Source organism: Salmo salar, chromosome 17 (genome assembly GCF_965601325.2).
Source record: "Salmo salar chromosome 17, fSalSal1, whole genome shotgun sequence".
In the NCBI taxonomy this organism is placed as follows: Eukaryota; Metazoa; Chordata; class Actinopteri; order Salmoniformes; family Salmonidae; genus Salmo; species Salmo salar.
In genome coordinates, this window is record NC_138307.1 from 34,570,968 (window position 1) to 34,592,494 (window position 21,527).

General features: G+C 39.0%; 1 protein-coding gene across 2 annotated transcripts; it reads right to left on the reverse strand.

Moving 5' to 3' along the window:
• Window positions 1–428: 428 nt before the first annotated feature.
• Window positions 429–21,194, reverse strand: LOC106595604 (protocadherin-20). 2 transcript variants are annotated; one of them, XM_045699598.2, is made up of 5 exons: window positions 20,963–21,194; window positions 19,116–20,460; window positions 18,203–18,396; window positions 3,663–3,752; window positions 429–3,560 (listed from the first exon to the last, which is right to left on the reverse strand). In XM_045699598.2, the coding sequence occupies exons 2-5, from the start codon at window positions 20,394–20,396 to the stop codon at window positions 2,612–2,614; spliced, it is 2,514 nt and encodes an 837-aa protein (XP_045555554.2). In that variant the 5' UTR covers window positions 20,397–20,460; window positions 20,963–21,194; the 3' UTR covers window positions 429–2,611. The 2 variants fall into 2 exon arrangements, with proteins under 2 accessions (XP_045555554.2, XP_045555553.2); XM_045699597.2 differs by having other exon boundaries at window positions 19,116–20,516; window positions 20,963–21,188.
• Window positions 21,195–21,527: the final 333 nt, after the last annotated feature.

A 21,527-nucleotide genomic window follows, 5' to 3' on the forward strand; every position in this document is an offset into this window, starting at 1 on the left:
ACAGAACTGTTTTGAGACGTTTGTTCCTGATGTACCAGATATCAAAGATATTACTCCAACAGTCCCTTACAGCCTGTTTCATTTGGATGTCTGTGTGTTGGGGCGACAGGTAGCCTAGTGGTTAGAGTGTTGGGCCAGTAACCGAAAGGTTGCTGGATTTAATTCCTGAGCTGACAAGGTAAAAATCTGTCCTTCTGCCCCTGAACAAGGCAGTTAACCCACTGTTCCCTGGTAGGCCGTCATTGTAAATAAGAATTTGTTCTTAACTGACTTTCCTAGTTAAATTAAAAATAATTGGGGATTCATTTAATTTCCCCCCGCTTAAATTCTTATTTATAATCAAAACATTGTCTTTAATTTACATCCTAATATAAAAGGCACGTACCGGTAGGCCGTTTTCATTACAGATGCAGAAAAGCAATATAATATGAAAATAAAGCACTTTTTAATATTCAATCAAGGATTTGTTTTCAGAGACAGACAATGAGCACATGGTTAAGGTAATGACAGGTTCACTGGGAGGTGACTAAGGATGCGTTCCCTATTCCCTATATAGTGCACTACTTTAGACCAGAGCACTATAGAACCCTATTCCCTATAAAGTGCACTACTTTAGACCAGAGCACTATAGAACCCTATTCCCTATATAGTGCACTACTTTAGACCAGAGCACTATAGAACCCTATTCCCTATATAGTGCACTACTTTAGACCAGGGCCCTATAGAACCCTATTCCCTATACAGTGCACTACTTTAGACCAGAGTCCTATTGAACCCTATTCCCTATAGAGTGCACTACTTTAGTCCAGGGCCCTATTGAACCCTATTCCCTATATAGTGCACTACTTTTGACCAGAGTCATATAGCACCATATTCCCTATATATAGTGCACTACTATAGACCAGAGCCCTATAGAACCCTATTCCCTATATAGTGCACTACTTTTGATCAGAGCCCTATAGCACCATATTCCCTATATAGTGCACTACTATAGACCAGAGTCCTATAGAATCCTATTCCCTATATATAGTGCACTACTTTAGACCAGGGCCCTATAACACCCTATTCCCTATATAGTGCACTACTTTTGACCAGAGCCCTATGGGCGCTATATAGGGAAATAGGGTGCCATTTGGGATACACAGAAGGAGGCAGGTAGAGGGTTTGTTTGGTGGCCAGGCAAGAAGCAGCCTCTTGAAACTGTATGACAACAAAATACACATTTTAATCTCACACAAAAAATCTAGTAGATTTGAGGAAAATAACAGATTTTAATTGACTTCTGCACTGCACTCTGGGGTCAGCTTTTCCAATGCAATCGAAAGGGTATGAAAAGAACATTGTTATATCAATCAATCAATCAATTAACATTGTTATACACATCAAATGATCCTCACTCCCTTTCCAATGATCCAGACATCATTGTGAAAAAAATATAGAATCTCTCCCATTTAAAAAAAAAAATGTCCACGCATAGTCATAAAATAACATTTGTAAGTTTAAGGAGTCATTTCTTAGGCTTTCATGAATTATTATTATTATTTTTTAATCTTGTCTATTTAAAGATTTTGTTATAAAGTTATAAAACATTTCATATTATCTACAATATATACAGCACATTGGGTCTTTTATTACGTTTTAAAATGATGACGTGTCACAAACGGCGCCCTAATTCCTATATAGTGCACCACCATGGGCCCTGGTTAAAAATAGTGCACTAAATAGGGAAAAGGGTAACATTTGGGATACAGACTACCGTAAATTCCAGACTATAAACCGCAACTTTTTTTCCCAGGCTTTGAACCTCGCGGCTTAAACAATGACCCGGCTAATATATGGATTTTTCCCGCTTTCAATTTTTTTTTTCCAAAAAAACACATTCTGTGACGTGCTCAGTTTTTTGGCGGCATGAAGCTTTCATTAGACCAATGAAATTGCCGAACGGGTTACGGTCAAACAACTTTTTTGTTTACTGTTTAGATTAAATCGAGCGCTCTCAAACTTCCCATCATTCTGATTACGGTAGTCATTTTGTCACCCTCATCATGGCAAAGACATGGAGAAATGCATATGATGCAGCTTTCAAGTTGAAGGCGATTGATCTGGCTGTTGGAAAAGGAAATAGAGCTGCTGCACGGGAGCTTGGTCTTAATGAGTCGATGATAAGACGTTGGAAACAGCAGCGTGAGGAATTGACTCAGTGCAAAAAGACAACTAAAGCTTACTGCTAATTTTTTCTTTTTTGTTACAAGCCGTGTTTCGTTAAAGCCTATTTATTTTTGTTACAAGCCGTGTTTCGTTAAAGCCTATTTATTTTTGTTACAAGCCGTGTTTCGTTAAAGCCTGTGTAAAGTTCATTTGTTTCAATGTACCGGTAGGCACCTGCGGCTTATAGACATGTGCGGCTTATTTATGTTCAAAATAATATATATTTTTTAAATTCAGTGGGTGCGGCTTATATTCAGGTGCGCTTAATAGTCCGGAAATTACGGTATGTCTTTTTGAGGATGAAAATCTACACTTCACAATTCACATTGTTTATAAACAGTTGCAGTGTAACAGTTTTGTATGTTAGAGTCTTTGCCTCAAAGTCTTTGCAATGTCAATGTCATCAAATGTTAGAGATTTCCATCCGCTTTCTATCTACGTCCTGCAAGTCACCGTTCATCTTCAAAGGCATTTCAACCTCTAGTCTTTTCATTTGATGTTTCTTCCATTTCTTCAGTTTCTTGCAGCATATATAAGCAGTCAATGTGACGACGATGCCGAATAGTCCCAGGCAGGTTACTGACAGAGCAATGAGTAGTGGCTGACAGGGGAACACGTCCTCCCTGCCAGGCCTCTCTGTCAGCTTCCCCACGTACCACGGCTTCTCCTCCATCTGGGTCTCAGCTTCCCCGGTGAGAAGACTCTGGATATAGCTCTCATTAGAAACCGTCTCGTTGACAAAGAGGTTGACCAGGACCGTGGAGTGGAGAGGTTCAGGCTGACCGTGATCCGAGACTTTAACCAGTAGGCTATAGAGACCACGGTCACTGAGTTCTCTCTTCAACGTGATGTTCCCTGTGTCCGGGTCGATATCGAACGATCCCGGCTCGCCACCTTTCCTCTTGATGATGCTGTAGGCGATAACAGCGTTCATTCCTGTGTCTTTATCCACGGCGTACACCTCTGTGATGGAGGTCCCTGGTAAGGTGCTAGGTAACACTAGCATGTAGGACTGGTTAGACTGGGGGAACAAGACGATGGGAGGGTTATCGTTTACGTCAAGGAGGAGGACAGTAACCATGGTGAGGCAGGAAAGAGAGGGTTCCCCTCCGTCGACTGCTTCGATCCAGAGGTAGTACGTCCCCTGTTGCTCCCGGTCCAGAGGGGTACGGGCCCTTAGAGCGCCTCGCCCCGTGTCGATCACAAAGATGTCGCTGCCATTGAGGATGGAGAGTGCCACCCAGCCGTTCTCGCCTGCGTCTGCGTCCGTTACCGAGAGAACGCCGATCTCGCCAAACCCCGGGAAATTCTCCGGCACAAAGAATGTGAAGTCTTTATTGATGAAGCGCGGGCTGTTGGGTAAAAATAAAATCAATCAATCAAATCATATCAGAAATAATCAAAACAATCAATTAAATCAGCAGTTATCACAAAGTGTCTGGCCTTTCTCTTACCTGTTGTCATTACGGTCCAGCACAGTGATGACAACTGTAGCTATAGACTCTCTCCTGGGGGTCCCTCGGTCCACCGCCCGAACCATGAACCTGCAGAGGTTACAGTTTAGAGTTTACAAACTTTTATTCAATTGTCTCTTCACAATATTACAACAACAATTAAACAAAACATATTGCAGATATAAAAAAAGACACTATGAACTATGAACATCCATAGGCAGTTATAATGCATTGTGTCATCCATATATCCAGTTCCGCTTTAAAAGACATTCAGCTTATTGAGGCTTTATAAAGCCTTCATAAAGCCTACCTAAGCGCTACATAAATGTGTTACTAAGCATCTATTACCGTACACCATGCTTTATAAAGGGTTCATAATTGTGACATAACATGTTGTGCTGCAGGATGACACATGATCTGAAGAGAATTTATTTTAGGCACATTACAATTACCTTGATAAAAGCCCCAACATAAGGATATTGAAAGTGGCTTTCAACTGAAACCAAGTTACATGTCCCTCAGTACATAAACACACACAGAACAATATAACAAGTACTAACAAGGGGGGATGGACCCAGTCAGGTCTTTATATAACAATATAATATATAACAATATAACAAGTCATACTGTGGGGTGATGGACCCAGTCAGGTCTTTATATAACAATATAACAAGTCATACTGTGGGGTGATGGACACAGTCAGGTCTTTATATAACAATATAACAAATCATACTGTGGGGTGATGAACCCAGTCAGGTCTTTATATAACAATATAACAAGTCATACTGTGGGGTGATGGACCCAGTCAGGTCTTTATATAACAATATAACAAGTCATACTGTGGGGTGATGAACCCAGTCAGGGCTTTATATAACAATATAACAAGTCATACTGTGGGGTGATGGACCCAGTCAGGTCTTTATATAACAATATAACAAGTCATACTGTGGGGTGATGAACCCAGTCAGGTCTTTATATAACAATATAACAAGTCATACTGTGGGGTGATGGAACCAGTCAGGTCTTTATATAACAATATAACAAGTCATACTGTGGGGTGATGAACCCAGTCAGGTCTTTATATAACAATATAATATATAACAATATAACAAGTCATACTGTGGGGTGATGGACCCAGTCAGGTCTTTATATAACAATATAACAAGTCATACTGTGGGGTGATGGACCCAGTCAGGTCTTTATATAACAATATAACAAGTCATTCTGTGGGGTGATGGACCCAGTCAGGTCTTTATATAACAATATAACAAGTCATACTGTGGGGTGATGGACCCAGTCAGGTCTTTATTAAACAATATAACAAGTCATACTGTGGGGTGATGAACCCAGTCAGGTCTTTATATAACAATATAACAAGTCATACTGTGGGGTGATGAACCCAGTCAGGTCTTTATATAACAATATAATATATAACAATATAACAAGTCATACTATGGGGTGATGAACCCAGTCAGGTCTTTATATAACAATATAACAAGTCATACTGTGGGGTGATGGACGCAGTCAGGTCTTTATATAACAATATAAAAAGTCATACTGTGGGGTGATGAACCCAGTCAGGTCTTTATATAACAATATAACAAGTCATACTGTGGGGTGATGAACACAGTCAGGTCTTTATATAACAATATAATATATAACAATATAACAAGTCATACTGTGGGGTGATGGACCCAGTCAGGTCTTTATATAACAATATAACAAGTCATACTGTGGGGTGATGGACCCAGTCAGGTCTTTATATAACAATATAACAAGTCATACTGTGGGGTGATGGACCCAGTCAGGTCTTTATATAACAATATAACAAGTCATACTGTGGGGTGATGGACCCAGTCAGGTCTTTATATAACAATATAACAAGTCATACTGTGGGGTGATGAACCCAGTCAGGTCTTTATATAACAATATAACAAGTCATACTGTGGGGTGATGGACCCAGTCAGGTCTTTATATAACAATATAATATATAACAATATAACAAGTCATACTGTGGGGTGATGAACCCAGTCAGGTCTTTATATAACAATATAACAAGTCATACTGTGGGGTGATGGACCCAGTCAGGTCTTTATTTAACAATATAACAAGTCATACTGTGGGGTGATGGACCCAGTCAGGTCTTTATATAACAATATAACAAGTCATACTGTGGGGTGATGAACCCAGTCAGGTCTTTATATAACAATATAACAAGTCATACTGTGGGGTGATGGACCCAGTCAGGTCTTTATATAACAATATAACAAGGCATTCTGTGGGGTGATGAACCCAGTCAGGTCTTTATATAACAATATAACAAGTCATACTGTGGGGTGATGAACCCAGTCAGGTCTTTATATAACAATATAACAAGTCATACTGTGGGGTGATGGACCCAGTCAGGTCTTTATATAACAATATAACAAGTCATACTGTGGGGTGATGGACCCAGTCAGGTCTTTATATAACAATATAACAAGTCATACTGTGGGGTGATGGACCCAGTCAGGTCTTTATATAACAATATAACAAGTCACACTGTGGGGTGATGGACCCAGTCAGGTCTTTATATAACAATATAACAAGTCATACTGTGGGGTGATGGACCCAGTCAGGTCTTTATATAACAATATAATATATAACAATATAACAAGTCATACTGTGGGGTGATGGACCCAGTCAGGTCTTTATATAACAATATAATATATAACAATATAACAAGTCATACTGTGGGGTGATGGACCCAGTCAGGTCTTTATATAACAATATAACAAGTCATACTGTGGGGTGATGGACCCAGTCAGGTCTTTATATAACAAGTCATACTGTGGGGTGATGGACCCAGTCAGGTCTTTATATAACAATATCACAAGTCATACTGTGGGGTGATGGACCCAGTCAGGTCTTTATATAACAATATAATATATAACAATATAACAAGTCATACTGTGGGGTGATGGACCCAGTCAGGTCTTTATATAACAATATAACAAGTCATACTGTGGGGTGATGGACCCAGTCAGGCCTTTATATAACAATATAATATATAACAATATAACAAGTCATACTGTGGGGTGATGGACCCAGTCAGGTCTTTATATAACAATATAACAAGTCATACTGTGGGGTGATGGACCCAGTCAGGCCTTTATATAACAATATAATATATAACAATATAACAAGTCATACTGTGGGGTGATGGACCCAGTCAGGTCTTTATATAACAATATAACAAGTCATACTGTGGGGTGATGGACCCAGTCAGGTCTTTATATAACAATATAACAAGTCATACTGTGGGGTGATGAACCCAGTCAGGTCTTTATATAACAATATAATATATAACAATATAACAAGTCATACTGTGGGGTGATGGACCCAGTCAGGTCTTTATATAACAATATAAAAAGTCATACTGTGGGGTGATGGACCCAGTCAGGTCTTTATATAACAATATAACAAGTCATACTGTGGGGTGATGGACCCAGTCAGGTCTTTATATAACAATATAACAAGTCATACTGTGGGGTGATGGACCCAGTCAGGTCTTTATATAACAATATAACAAGTCATACTGTGGGGTGATGGACCCAGTCAGATCTTTATATAACAATATAACAAGTCATACTGTGGGGTGATGGACCCAGTCAGGTCTTTATATAACAATATAACAAGTCATACTGTGGGGTGATGGACCCAGTCAGGTCTTTATATAACAATATAACAAGTCATACTGTGGGGTGATGGACCCAGTCAGGTCTTTATATAACAATATAACAAGTCATACTGTGGGGTGATGGACCCAGTCAGGTCTTTATATAACAATATAATATATAACAATATAACAAGTCATACTGTGGGGTGATGGACCCAGTCAGGTCTTTATATAACAATATAATATATAACAATATAACAAGTCATACTGTGGGGTGATGGACCCAGTCAGGTCTTTATATAACAATATAACAAGTCATACTGTGGGGTGATGGACCCAGTCAGGTCTTTATATAACAATATAACAAGTCATACTGTGGGGTGATGGACCCAGTCAGGTCTTTATATAACAATATAATATATAACAATATAACAAGTCATACTGTGGGGTGATGGACCCAGTCAGGTCTTTATATAACAATATAACAAGTCATACTGTGGGGTAATGGACCCAGTCAGGCCTTTATATAACAATATAATATATAACAATATAACAAGTCATACTGTGGGGTGATGGACCCAGTCAGGTCTTTATATAACAATATAATATATAACAATATAACAAGTCATACTGTGGGGTGATGGACCCAGTCAGGTCTTTATATAACAATATAATATATAACAATATAACAAGTCATACTGTGGGGTGATGGACCCAGTCAGGTCTTTATATAACAATATAACAAGTCATACTGTGGGGTGATGGACCCAGTCAGGCCTTTATATAACAATATAATATATAACAATATAACAAGTCATACTGTGGGGTGATGGACCCAGTCAGGTCTTTATATTACAATATAACAAGTCATACTGTGGGGTGATGGACCCAGTCAGGTCTTTATATAACAATATAACAAGTCATACTGTGGGGTGATGGACCCAGTCAGGTCTTTATATAACAATATAACAAGTCATACTGTGGGGTGATGGACCCAGTCAGGTCTTTATATAACAATATAATATATAACAATATAACAAGTCATACTGTGGGGTGATGGACCCAGTCAGGTCTTTATATAACAATATAACAAGTCATACTGTGGGGTGATGGACCCAGTCAGGTCTTTATATAACAAGTCATACTGTGGGGTGATGGACCCAGTCAGGTCTTTATATAACAATATCACAAGTCATACTGTGGGGTGATGGACCCAGTCAGGTCTTTATATAACAATATAATATATAACAATATAACAAGTCATACTGTGGGGTGATGGACCCAGTCAGGTCTTTATATAACAATATAACAAGTCATACTGTGGGGTGATGGACCCAGTCAGGTCTTTATATAACAGTATAATATATAACAATATAACAAGTCATACTGTGGGGTGATGGACCCAGTCAGGTCTTTATATAACAATATAACAAGTCATACTGTGGGGTGATGGACCCAGTCAGGTCTTTATATAACAATATAACAAGTCATACTGTGGGGTGATGGACCCAGTCAGGTCTTTATATAACAATATAACAAGTCATACTGTGGGGTGATGGACCCAGTCAGGTCTTTATATAACAATATAATATATAACAATATAACAAGTCATACTGTGGGGTGATGGACCCAGTCAGGTCTTTATATAACAATATAACAAGTCATACTGTGGGGTGATGGACCCAGTCAGGTCTTTATATAACAATATAACAAGTCATTCTGTGGGGTGATGGACCCAGTCAGGTCTTTATATAACAATATAACAAGTCATACTGTGGGGTGATGGACCCAGTCAGGTCTTTATATAACAATATAACAAGTCATACTGTGGGGTGATGGACCCGGTCAGGTCTTTATATAACAATATAACAAGTCATACTGTGGGGTGATGGACCCAGTCAGGTCTTTATATAACAATATAACAAGTCATACTGTGGGGTGATGGACCCAGTCAGGTCTTTATATAACAATATAACAAGTCATACTGTGGGGTGATGGACCCAGTCAGGTCTTTATATAACAATATAATATATAACAATATAACAAGTCATACTGTGGGGTGATGGACCCAGTCAGGTCTTTATATAACAATATAACAAGTCATACTGTGGGGTGATGGACCCAGTCAGGTCTTTATATAACAATATAACAAGTCATACTGTGGGGTGATGGACCCAGTCAGGCCTTTATATAACAATATAATATATAACAATATAACAAGTCATACTGTGGGGTGATGGACCCAGTCAGGTCTTTATATAACAATATAACAAGTCATACTGTGGGGTGATGGACCCAGTCAGGTCTTTATATAACAATATAATATATAACAATATAACAAGTCATACTGTGGGGTGATGGACCCAGTCAGGTCTTTATATAACAATATAATATATAACAATATAACAAGTCATACTGTGGGGTGATGGACCCAGTCAGGTCTTTATATAACAATATAACAAGTCATACTGTGGGGTGATGGACGCAGTCAGGTCTTTATATAACAATATAACAAGTCATACTGTGGGGTGATGGACCCAGTCAGGTCTTTATATAACAATATAATATATAACAATATAACAAGTCATACTGTGGGGTGATGGACCCAGTCAGGTCTTTATATAACAATATAATATATAACAATATAACAAGTCATACTGTGGGGTGATGGACCCAGTCAGGTCTTTATATAACAATATAACAAGTCATACTGTGGGGTGATGGACCCAGTCAGGCCTTTATATAACAATATAATATATAACAATATAACAAGTCATACTGTGGGGTGATGGACCCAGTCAGGTCTTTATATTACAATATAACAAGTCATACTGTGGGGTGATGGACCCAGTCAGGTCTTTATATAACAATATAACAAGTCATACTGTGGGGTGATGGACCCAGTCAGGTCTTTATATAACAATATAACAAGTCATACTGTGGGGTGATGGACCCAGTCAGGTCTTTATATAACAATATAACAAGTCACACTGTGGGGTGATGGACCCAGTCAGGTCTTTATATAACAATATAACAAGTCATACTGTGGGGTGATGGACCCAGTCAGGTCTTTATATAACAATATAATATATAACAATATAACAAGTCATACTGTGGGGTGATGGACCCAGTCAGGTCTTTATATAACAATATAATATATAACAATATAACAAGTCATACTGTGGGGTGATGGACCCAGTCAGGTCTTTATATAACAATATAACAAGTCATACTGTGGGGTGATGGACCCAGTCAGGTCTTTATATAACAAGTCATACTGTGGGGTGATGGACCCAGTCAGGTCTTTATATAACAATATCACAAGTCATACTGTGGGGTGATGGACCCAGTCAGGTCTTTATATAACAATATAATATATAACAATATAACAAGTCATACTGTGGGGTGATGGACCCAGTCAGGTCTTTATATAACAATATAACAAGTCATACTGTGGGGTGATGGACCCAGTCAGGCCTTTATATAACAATATAATATATAACAATATAACAAGTCATACTGTGGGGTGATGGACCCAGTCAGGTCTTTATATAACAATATAACAAGTCATACTGTGGGGTGATGGACCCAGTCAGGCCTTTATATAACAATATAATATATAACAATATAACAAGTCATACTGTGGGGTGATGGACCCAGTCAGGTCTTTATATAACAATATAACAAGTCATACTGTGGGGTGATGGACCCAGTCAGGTCTTTATATAACAATATAACAAGTCATACTGTGGGGTGATGAACCCAGTCAGGTCTTTATATAACAATATAATATATAACAATATAACAAGTCATACTGTGGGGTGATGGACCCAGTCAGGTCTTTATATAACAATATAAAAAGTCATACTGTGGGGTGATGGACCCAGTCAGGTCTATATATAACAATATAACAAGTCATACTGTGGGGTGATGGACCCAGTCAGGTCTTTATATAACAATATAACAAGTCATACTGTGGGGTGATGGACCCAGTCAGGTCTTTATATAACAATATAACAAGTCATACTGTGGGGTGATGGACCCAGTCAGATCTTTATATAACAATATAACAAGTCATACTGTGGGGTGATGGACCCAGTCAGGTCTTTATATAACAATATAACAAGTCATACTGTGGGGTGATGGACCCAGTCAGGTCTTTATATAACAATATAACAAGTCATACTGTGGGGTGATGGACCCAGTCAGGTCTTTATATAACAATATAACAAGTCATACTGTGGGGTGATGGACCCAGTCAGGTCTTTATATAACAATATAATATATAACAATATAACAAGTCATACTGTGGGGTGATGGACCCAGTCAGGTCTTTATATAACAATATAATATATAACAATATAACAAGTCATACTGTGGGGTGATGGACCCAGTCAGGTCTTTATATAACAATATAACAAGTCATACTGTGGGGTGATGGCCCCAGTCAGGTCTTTATATAACAATATAACAAGTCATACTGTGGGGTGATGGACCCAGTCAGGTCTTTATATAACAATATAATATATAACAATATAACAAGTCATACTGTGGGGTGATGGACCCAGTCAGGTCTTTATATAACAATATAACAAGTCATACTGTGGGGTAATGGACCCAGTTAGGCCTTTATATAACAATATAATATATAACAATATAACAAGTCATACTGTGGGGTGATGGACCCAGTCAGGTCTTTATATTACAATATAACAAGTCATACTGTGGGGTGATGGACCCAGTCAGGTCTTTATATAACAATATAACAAGTCATACTGTGGGGTGATGGACCCAGTCAGGTCTTTATATAACAATATAACAAGTCATACTGTGGGGTGATGGACCCAGTCAGGTCTTTATATAACAATATAATATATAACAATATAACAAGTCATACTGTGGGGTGATGGACCCAGTCAGGTCTTTATATAACAATATAACAAGTCATACTGTGGGGTGATGGACCCAGTCAGGTCTTTATATAACAAGTCATACTGTGGGGTGATGGACCCAGTCAGGTCTTTATATAACAATATCACAAGTCATACTGTGGGGTGATGGACCCAGTCAGGTCTTTATATAACAATATAATATATAACAATATAACAAGTCATACTGTGGGGTGATGGACCCAGTCAGGTCTTTATATAACAATATAACAAGTCATACTGTGGGGTGATGGACCCAGTCAGGCCTTTATATAACAATATAATATATAACAATATAACAAGTCATACTGTGGGGTGATGGACCCAGTCAGGTCTTTATATAACAATATAACAAGTCATACTGTGGGGTGATGGACCCAGTCAGGTCTTTATATAACAATATAATATATAACAATATAACAAGTCATACTGTGGGGTGATGGACCCAGTCAGGTCTTTATATAACAATATAAAAAGTCATACTGTGGGGTGATGGACCCAGTCAGGTCTTTATATAACAATATAACAAGTCATACTGTGGGGTGATGGACCCAGTCAGGTCTTTATATAACAATATAACAAGTCATACTGTGGGGTGATGGACCCAGTCAGGTCTTTATATAACAATATAATATATAACAATATAACAAGTCATACTGTGGGGTGATGGACCCAGTCAGGTCTTTATATAACAATATAACAAGTCATACTGTGGGGTGATGGACCCAGTCAGGTCTTTATATAACAAGTCATACTGTGGGGTGATGGACCCAGTCAGGTCTTTATATAACAATATCACAAGTCATACTGTGGGGTGATGGACCCAGTCAGGTCTTTATATAACAATATAATATATAACAATATAACAAGTCATACTGTGGGGTGATGGACCCAGTCAGGTCTTTATATAACAATATAACAAGTCATACTGTGGGGTGATGGACCCAGTCAGGCCTTTATATAACAATATAATATATAACAATATAACAAGTCATACTGTGGGGTGATGGACCCAGTCAGGTCTTTATATAACAATATAACAAGTCATACTGTGGGGTGATGAACCCAGTCAGGTCTTTATATAACAATATAATATATAACAATATAACAAGTCATACTGTGGGGTGATGGACCCAGTCAGGTCTTTATATAACAATATAAAAAGTCATACTGTGGGGTGATGGACCCAGTCAGGTCTTTATATAACAATATAACAAGTCATACTGTGGGGTGATGGACCCAGTCAGGTCTTTATATAACAATATAACAAGTCATACTGTGGGGTGATGGACCCAGTCAGGTCTTTATATAACAATATAACAAGTCATACTGTGGGGTGATGGACCCAGTCAGATCTTTATATAACAATATAACAAGTCATACTGTGGGGTGATGGACCCAGTCAGGTCTTTATATAACAATATAACAAGTCATACTGTGGGGTGATGGACCCAGTCAGGTCTTTATATAACAATATAACAAGTCATACTGTGGGGTGATGGACCCAGTCAGGTCTTTATATAACAATATAACAAGTCATACTGTGGGGTGATGGACCCAGTCAGGTCTTTATATAACAATATAATATATAACAATATAACAAGTCATACTGTGGGGTGATGGACCCAGTCAGGTCTTTATATAACAATATAATATATAACAATATAACAAGTCATACTGTGGGGTGATGGACCCAGTCAGGTCTTTATATAACAATATAACAAGTCATACTGTGGGGTGATGGACCCAGTCAGGTCTTTATATAACAATATAACAAGTCATACTGTGGGGTGATGGACCCAGTCAGGTCTTTATATAACAATATAATATATAACAATATAACAAGTCATACTGTGGGGTGATGGACCCAGTCAGGTCTTTATATAACAATATAACAAGTCATACTGTGGGGTAATGGACCCAGTCAGGCCTTTATATAACAATATAATATATAACAATATAACAAGTCATACTGTGGGGTGATGGACCCAGTCAGGTCTTTATATAACAATATAACAAGTCATACTGTGGGGTGATGAACCCAGTCAGGTCTTTATATAACAATATAATATATAACAATATAACAAGTCATACTGTGGGGTGATGGACCCAGTCAGGTCTTTATATAACAATATAACAAGTCATACTGTGGGGTGATGGACCCAGTCAGGTCTTTATATAACAATATAACAAGTCATACTGTGGGGTGATGGACCCAGTCAGGTCTTTATATAACAATATAACAAGTCATACTGTGGGGTGATGGACCCAGTCAGGTCTTTATATAACAATATAACAAGTCATACTGTGGGGTGATGGACCCAGTCAGGTCTTTATATAACAATATAATATATAACAATATAACAAGTCATACTGTGGGGTGATGGACCCAGTCAGGTCTTTATATAACAATATAATATATAACAATATAACAAGTCATACTGTGGGGTGATGGACCCAGTCAGGTCTTTATATAACAATATAACAAGTCATACTGTGGGGTGATGGACCCAGTCAGGTCTTTATATAACAATATAACAAGTCATACTGTGGGGTGATGGACCCAGTCAGGTCTTTATATAACAATATAATATATAACAATATAACAAGTCATACTGTGGGGTGATGGACCCAGTCAGGTCTTTATATAACAATATAACAAGTCATACTGTGGGGTGATGGACCCAGTCAGGCCTTTATATAACAATATAATATATAACAATATAACAAGTCATACTGTGGGGTGATGGACCCAGTCAGGTCTTTATATAACAATATAACAAGTCATACTGTGGGGTGATGAACCCAGTCAGGTCTTTATATAACAATATAATATATAACAATATAACAAGTCATACTGTGGGGTGATGGACCCAGTCAGGTCTTTATATAACAATATAACAAGTCATACTGTGGGGTGATGGACCCAGTCAGGTCTTTATATAACAAGTCATACTGTGGGGTGATGGACCCAGTCAGGTCTTTATATAACAATATAACAAGTCATACTGTGGGGTGATGGACCCAGTCAGGTCTTTATATAACAATATAACAAGTCATACTGTGGGGTGATGGACCCAGTCAGGTCTTTATATAACAATATAACAAGTCATACTGTGGGGTGATGGACCCAGTCAGGTCTTTATATAACAATATAACAAGTCATACTGTGGGGTGATGGACCCAGTCAGGTCTTTATATAACAATATAACAAGTCATACTGTGGGGTGATGGACCCAGTCAGGTCTTTATATAACAATATAACAAGTCATACTGTGGGGTGATGGACCCAGTCAGGTCTTTATATAACAATATAACTACTCTCAAAAATCAAAGTTTCTTAGATTTCTCTCAGACCTCAACAGCTGTCCCCTGATATATATATATATTTTTTTCTATTAACAAACATAGTCAGGGAGAAATGGTACAGAGTTTTGATCCACAACATATTTCTTTACCTGTGGAGTTACTCACTAACAACATTCCTGAGCAGTCACTGCCTACAGGTAGGAATACAGCCGGACATGTAAGGCGAGCCGGCATACCCTCCAGGTTCTGGTAGACGGTCCTATCGGCCCCCCTCCGTCTGCCTGGCTACTATCGAACGTCCGATCACTCAGGAATAAAATGGATGGAAGCCCTGCTTTTGATATGAACTAAGAGAGATTACGTGGAACGCTCCTACGTCTGCCTGACTGAGACATGACCGGACCAAACTGTTTCCGGACTACGCTGAATCCCCCCCCCCCCCCCCCCCCCCATCCACCGAGCCCGACAGGTCAGTCAAGTTGTCTCTAAAATCAAGAGATGGTGGTATTTGCTTCATGATTAATCAGTGCCTGTTTATCAACTTTACAGTACTACATCAATCATGCTCCCTCACCTTGAATTCCTATCTTTTGCACTTTATGGACTTATGGACTTTATGGCTTGTTGATATTACATTTATGAATTGTGGTGATTCTATTCTAGCTGCTTGTACTAACTCATGAATGTAAACTTGTATATGTTAAATGAATGTAAACTTGTATATGTTAAATAAATGTAAACTTGTATATGTTAAATGAATGTAAACTTGTATATGTTAAATGAATGTAAACTTGTATATGTTAAATAAATGTAAACTTGTATATGTTAAATAAATGTAAACTTGTATATGTTAAATGAATGTAAACTTGTATATGTTAAATGAATGTAAACTTGTATATGTTAAATGAAAGTAAACTTGTATATGTTAAATAAATGTAAACTTGTATATGTTAAATGAATGTAAACTTGTATATGTTAAATGAATGTAAACTTGTATATGTTAAATGAATGTAGGTGAATGTTTGTTGTATGAGGTGAGGCTGAGGTGTATATATAATAATCATCAACCTTCAGAGATACCATGCTGTCCTGTAAATACATACCACCAACCTTCAGAGATACCATGCTGTCCTGTAAATACATACCACCAACCTTCAGAGATACCAGGCTGTCCTGTAAATACATACCACTCCACCAACCTTCAGAGATACCATGCTGTACCGTAAATACATACCACCAACCTTCAGAGATACCATGCTGTCCTGTAAATACATACCACCGACCTTCAGAGATACCATGCTGTACCGTAAATAAATACCACCAACCTTCAGAGATACCATTCTGTACCTTAAATACATACCACCAACCTTCACCTTCAGAGATACCATGCTGTACCGTAAATACATACCACCAACCTTCAGAGATACCATGCTGTCCTGTAAATACATACCACCAACCTTCAGAGATACCATGCTGTCCTGTAAATACATACCACCAACCTTCAGAGATACCATGCTGTCCTGTAAATACATACCACCAACCTTCAGAGATACCAGGCTGTCCTGTAAATACATACCACTCCACCGACCTTCAGAGATACCATGCTGTACCGTAAATAGATACCACCGACCTTCAGAGATACCATGCTGTCCTGTAAATACATACCACCAACCTTCAGAGATACCATGCTGTACCGTAAATACATACCACCAACCTTCAGAGATACCATGCTGTACCGTAAATACATACCACCGACCTTCAGAGATACCATGCTGTCCTGTAAATACATACCACCAACCTTCAGAGATACCAGGCTGTCCTGTAAATACATACCACCAACCTTCAGAGATACCATGCTGTCCTGTAAATACATACCACCAACCTTCAGAGATACCATGCTGTCCTGTAAATACATACCACCAACCTTGGTTTTAGGGCAATATAGTTTATTTTAAAAGCTGTGGGAAAACCAGAAAAAAAGGGGAAATCTGAAACCTGGAAAAGCAAAACCGAGAAAAAGGAGTATGGGGCAAAAACGGAATTAAGCAAAAAATAAATACGGATTGTTTTTGGTGTAGAACTGCACTTTAGAGTGTGTGATCCTGCAGCACAGCATTATGGGGAAAGTTGAGATCAGGTTCAATATTGGCTGTGCACCCAAGAGGGAAAGAGGTTGGGCTATCCTACAAAGGGTTTAGAGTAATATAATACATGCCATTTATCCAAAGCCATTTGCAGTCATGCGTGAATACATTTTTACATGGGTGGGAATCTAACCCACCATGCTGGTGTTGAAATTCTCTACTAAGATGCATGATGGGTTATAAATGCTTTGTGAAGACTCAATTTAATATGATTTATAAAGCCTTTATTAAGCAGTGCTAATACCATCCTTTATAAAGAACAGGTTTATGTCATAGTTGACATAGATATATTTCATTCCACCATCTCAATTTAAATGTGTTGTTTTTTGTTTCACTTTTTTATGCGCTTTGAGATTATTTTCTGTAATGAAAAGCGCTATACAAGTTAAACAAGTAAATTATTATTATTAACTATAAACATATATAGGCAATTTATAATGCGTTTTATCCATACAATATCAGTCATAATACGTTACAATACATCATCAATATGCGACAGACCTGTAGGTCTGCTTCTCTTCTCGATCCAGAGATGTGGACACGGTCAGCACACCGGTTAGCCTGTCCAGGAGGAAAATGGAGGGAGCGTCTGACCCCAGCAGGTAGATGACCTCTCCTCTGGCCTCACTGTCCTGGTCTGTGGCCTGGAGCTGGGCCAGGAAGCTGTTGGGAGGGTTATTCTCCTCCACAGAGACCTGAGAATAACAACGACCACCAGGAAACATATAAGTAGGTAAATACTGAAATAAATAAGTAAATAAATAAGTAAATACTGAAATAAGTAAATACTAAAATAAATGTGTAAATACAGAAATAAGTAAATACTAAAATAAATAAGTAAATACCATTATAAATTTGTAAATACTGAAATAAATAAGTAAATACTGAAATAAATAAGTAAATACTGAAATAAATAAGTAAATACTAAAATAAATAGCTAAATACTAAAATAAATGTGTAAATACAGAAATATGTAAATACTGAAATAAATAAGTAAATACTGAAATAAATAAGTAAATAATGAAATAAATAAGTAAATAATAAAATAAAATTGTAAATACTGAAATAAATAAGTAAATACTGAAATAAATAAGTAAATACTAAAATAAATAAGTAAATACTGAAATAAATAAGTAAATACTAAAATAAATAAGGAAATACAGAAATAAGTAAATACTGAAATAAATAAGTAAATAAGTAAATAGTGAAATAAATAAGTGGGTAGACCTTTTTTGTTTTTAATCCTCTATATTTTTCAACCACAAAAAAAAAATCCTATATATTTTATATTATTGTACTGAAATGGCTTAAGAAACTCAATGTACTTTAAATAATATGTTCAGTACATGTCCTAACCCTAACCGTAACCATAAAACATTGAAACACTCATGCGTTCATAAATGTGTTCAGTCACCTCACACAGAGACTGTTTGAAGACAGGCGCGTTGTCGTTTTCATCCTGAACCAGGATCTTAATGAAGGTCTTGATGATGAGACCTCTGGGGTTCCTGAGCACCACAGTCAGCTCATAGTCCTGCCTCTGCTCGTAGTCCAGCGGCTCCGTCGTCTCTAACAGATACTCGTTCTTAAACACTTTGTAAGGTGACAGTCGGAACGGGCCGGATCCTTCCAGCCGGCATTCCGTCCTCTGTCCTCTTTGGTCCGTGTTCTTCACGGTGAAAAACGCGATTGGGGAAAACGGAGGTTCGGACTCTTTCATCGTGACCACACCGTCTTTCTCCGCCGCGATGTAGCGCGGCATAATAACCGGCGGACCAGAAGCTACCCGGATCACGTGCACCGTCACCATGGCAACGGCAGGGATGCACCCAGGCCCGTTGGCGAGGACAGTGAGTTTATAGAACTTCCCGGTTGCGGTGTTGATCTGACCGGACAGTTTGATCACCCCGGTAATCCGGTCCAGATGGAATAGAGCTCTAGCCTCTCCGGGAACGCGGTCGCTGTATGCATAGCTGATCACCGCGTTGGCGCCCTGGTCGGGGTCGAAGGCGTGTAACCTGGACAGCTGCTCTCCTTTAGTCGTATTCCCGTACAGCGTCACGTTGACCTGTGACTCTGTGAACTGAGGACAGTTATCGTTGACATCAGTGATTATAATCCTTAACGTGGCGGTGCCAAGAAGAGGTGGTAACCCGCCGTCCTCTGCTATAATATCCGTTACGTATTCCTCCTGTCGTTCCCGGTCCAGCTCGTCTGTCACGATGAGGAAGGGTGTCAGCTCACCCCCTTCGTTCTCCTCTACATCCAGAGTGAACACCCCAAAGTCGTTGACCAGCCAGTAAGTCTGGACCCCGTGAAACCCCAGATCAGGATCCGTCGCTGACTGCTCCACCGTGAACCTCGTGTTGACCTGGGTGTTCTCCGGGATGGAAACCCTAATCTCGCCTGTCGGGAAGCGCGGCCGGTTATCGTTAACATCCTCCACTAAGATCTTGACCTTAACCAGCTGGAAGTACTGCTGGGGTAGAACGAACACATCCAGGGAGAGGACGCAGCCCTGGTTGTACTCTGAGGCGTCGGGGCAGAGCGTCTCCCTGTCGATCTCATTCCCAGACGTAAACAGCTGTCCCGTAGTGCTGTTCAGAGTGACATACTGATCACTGGGCTTCTTCTGGGGCAGACTGAATAAAACATGGGGATCGAGGGATAAATCCAAGTGTAAGTCGGAGCCCATGGACCCTATGAGCGTCCCTGAGGGTAATCCTTCTTTTATCTTATAGACCAGCTCTTTCGCTTGGCTGAAATGAGCAAAACAGGAGAGAGGACTGGTGTAAAGGACGAGTATGCACAAACCCTGAAATACAGACATAATACAGAAACATGGGGTTTAACAAGTAGAGTTCCAGACATGAGAGAATCAGCCTCAGGGGGGAAACAACAAACATGTTGACCGATACAGTTATATTATGGAATCAATAGCCAGTGAAGAAAATCACTGATTAAATAGACTTTCTAAACAGGCACATATATGTTGTTTTATTTTAAATACACATTTTTACTCTTTAACTCTTTAAATAATTAACAAGTAGAACGTAGCCTAGGCTTTGAACTACAGAAATTAAGATGTATTGAAAATAACATACACGTTACTACTCATCAATTACATAACACACGTCGAAGTTGCCAGTTGATTTAAGCTCAAACCAAACTCTCATTTGACATTGAGGTTTAAAAAAAAAGCTTTCTCTCTTAATTTTTTTTAATAGAAAGACTACAAGACTACAATGAGAAAACACTTACCCACAGTACTCCTCTCGAGCTTATTCCGGGTCCTGTTTTGTTGAACATGTTTATTCCACCTGGTTGGACGTGGTTTCACCTACAGCCCCGGAGCAGAGAGCCCGGAGCTGAACGCATCGGAGGCTTGTCGTGTGCTGAGTTGATCAGTGTAGCAGAAGCACATTATCTCTGCAGAGTCCGGCGCTGTCTTGTCGCGTTCTGAACTGAACACAGTCATTCATCCCAACACAGGGACACGCACACAATATGCAAATACAACCCCCCCTGACGGCAACCAATGAGATTAGACAGCCGCCGGATGGGCAGGGAGAGGCGGGTTCAGGATCATGCCCTGTTTTTGTGCAGAGAGAAGGATTTTGTGTGTGTGTGTGTGTGTGTGTGTGTGTGTGTGTGTGTGTGTGTGTGTGTGTGTGTGTGTGTGTGTGTGTGTGTGTGTGTGTGTGTGTGTGTGTGTGTGTGTGTGTGCGTGTGTGTGTGTGTGTGTGTGTGTGTGTGTGTGTGTATTTGTGTGTGTGTGTGTGTATTTGTGTGTATTTGTGTGTGTGTGTGTGTGTGTGTGTGTGTA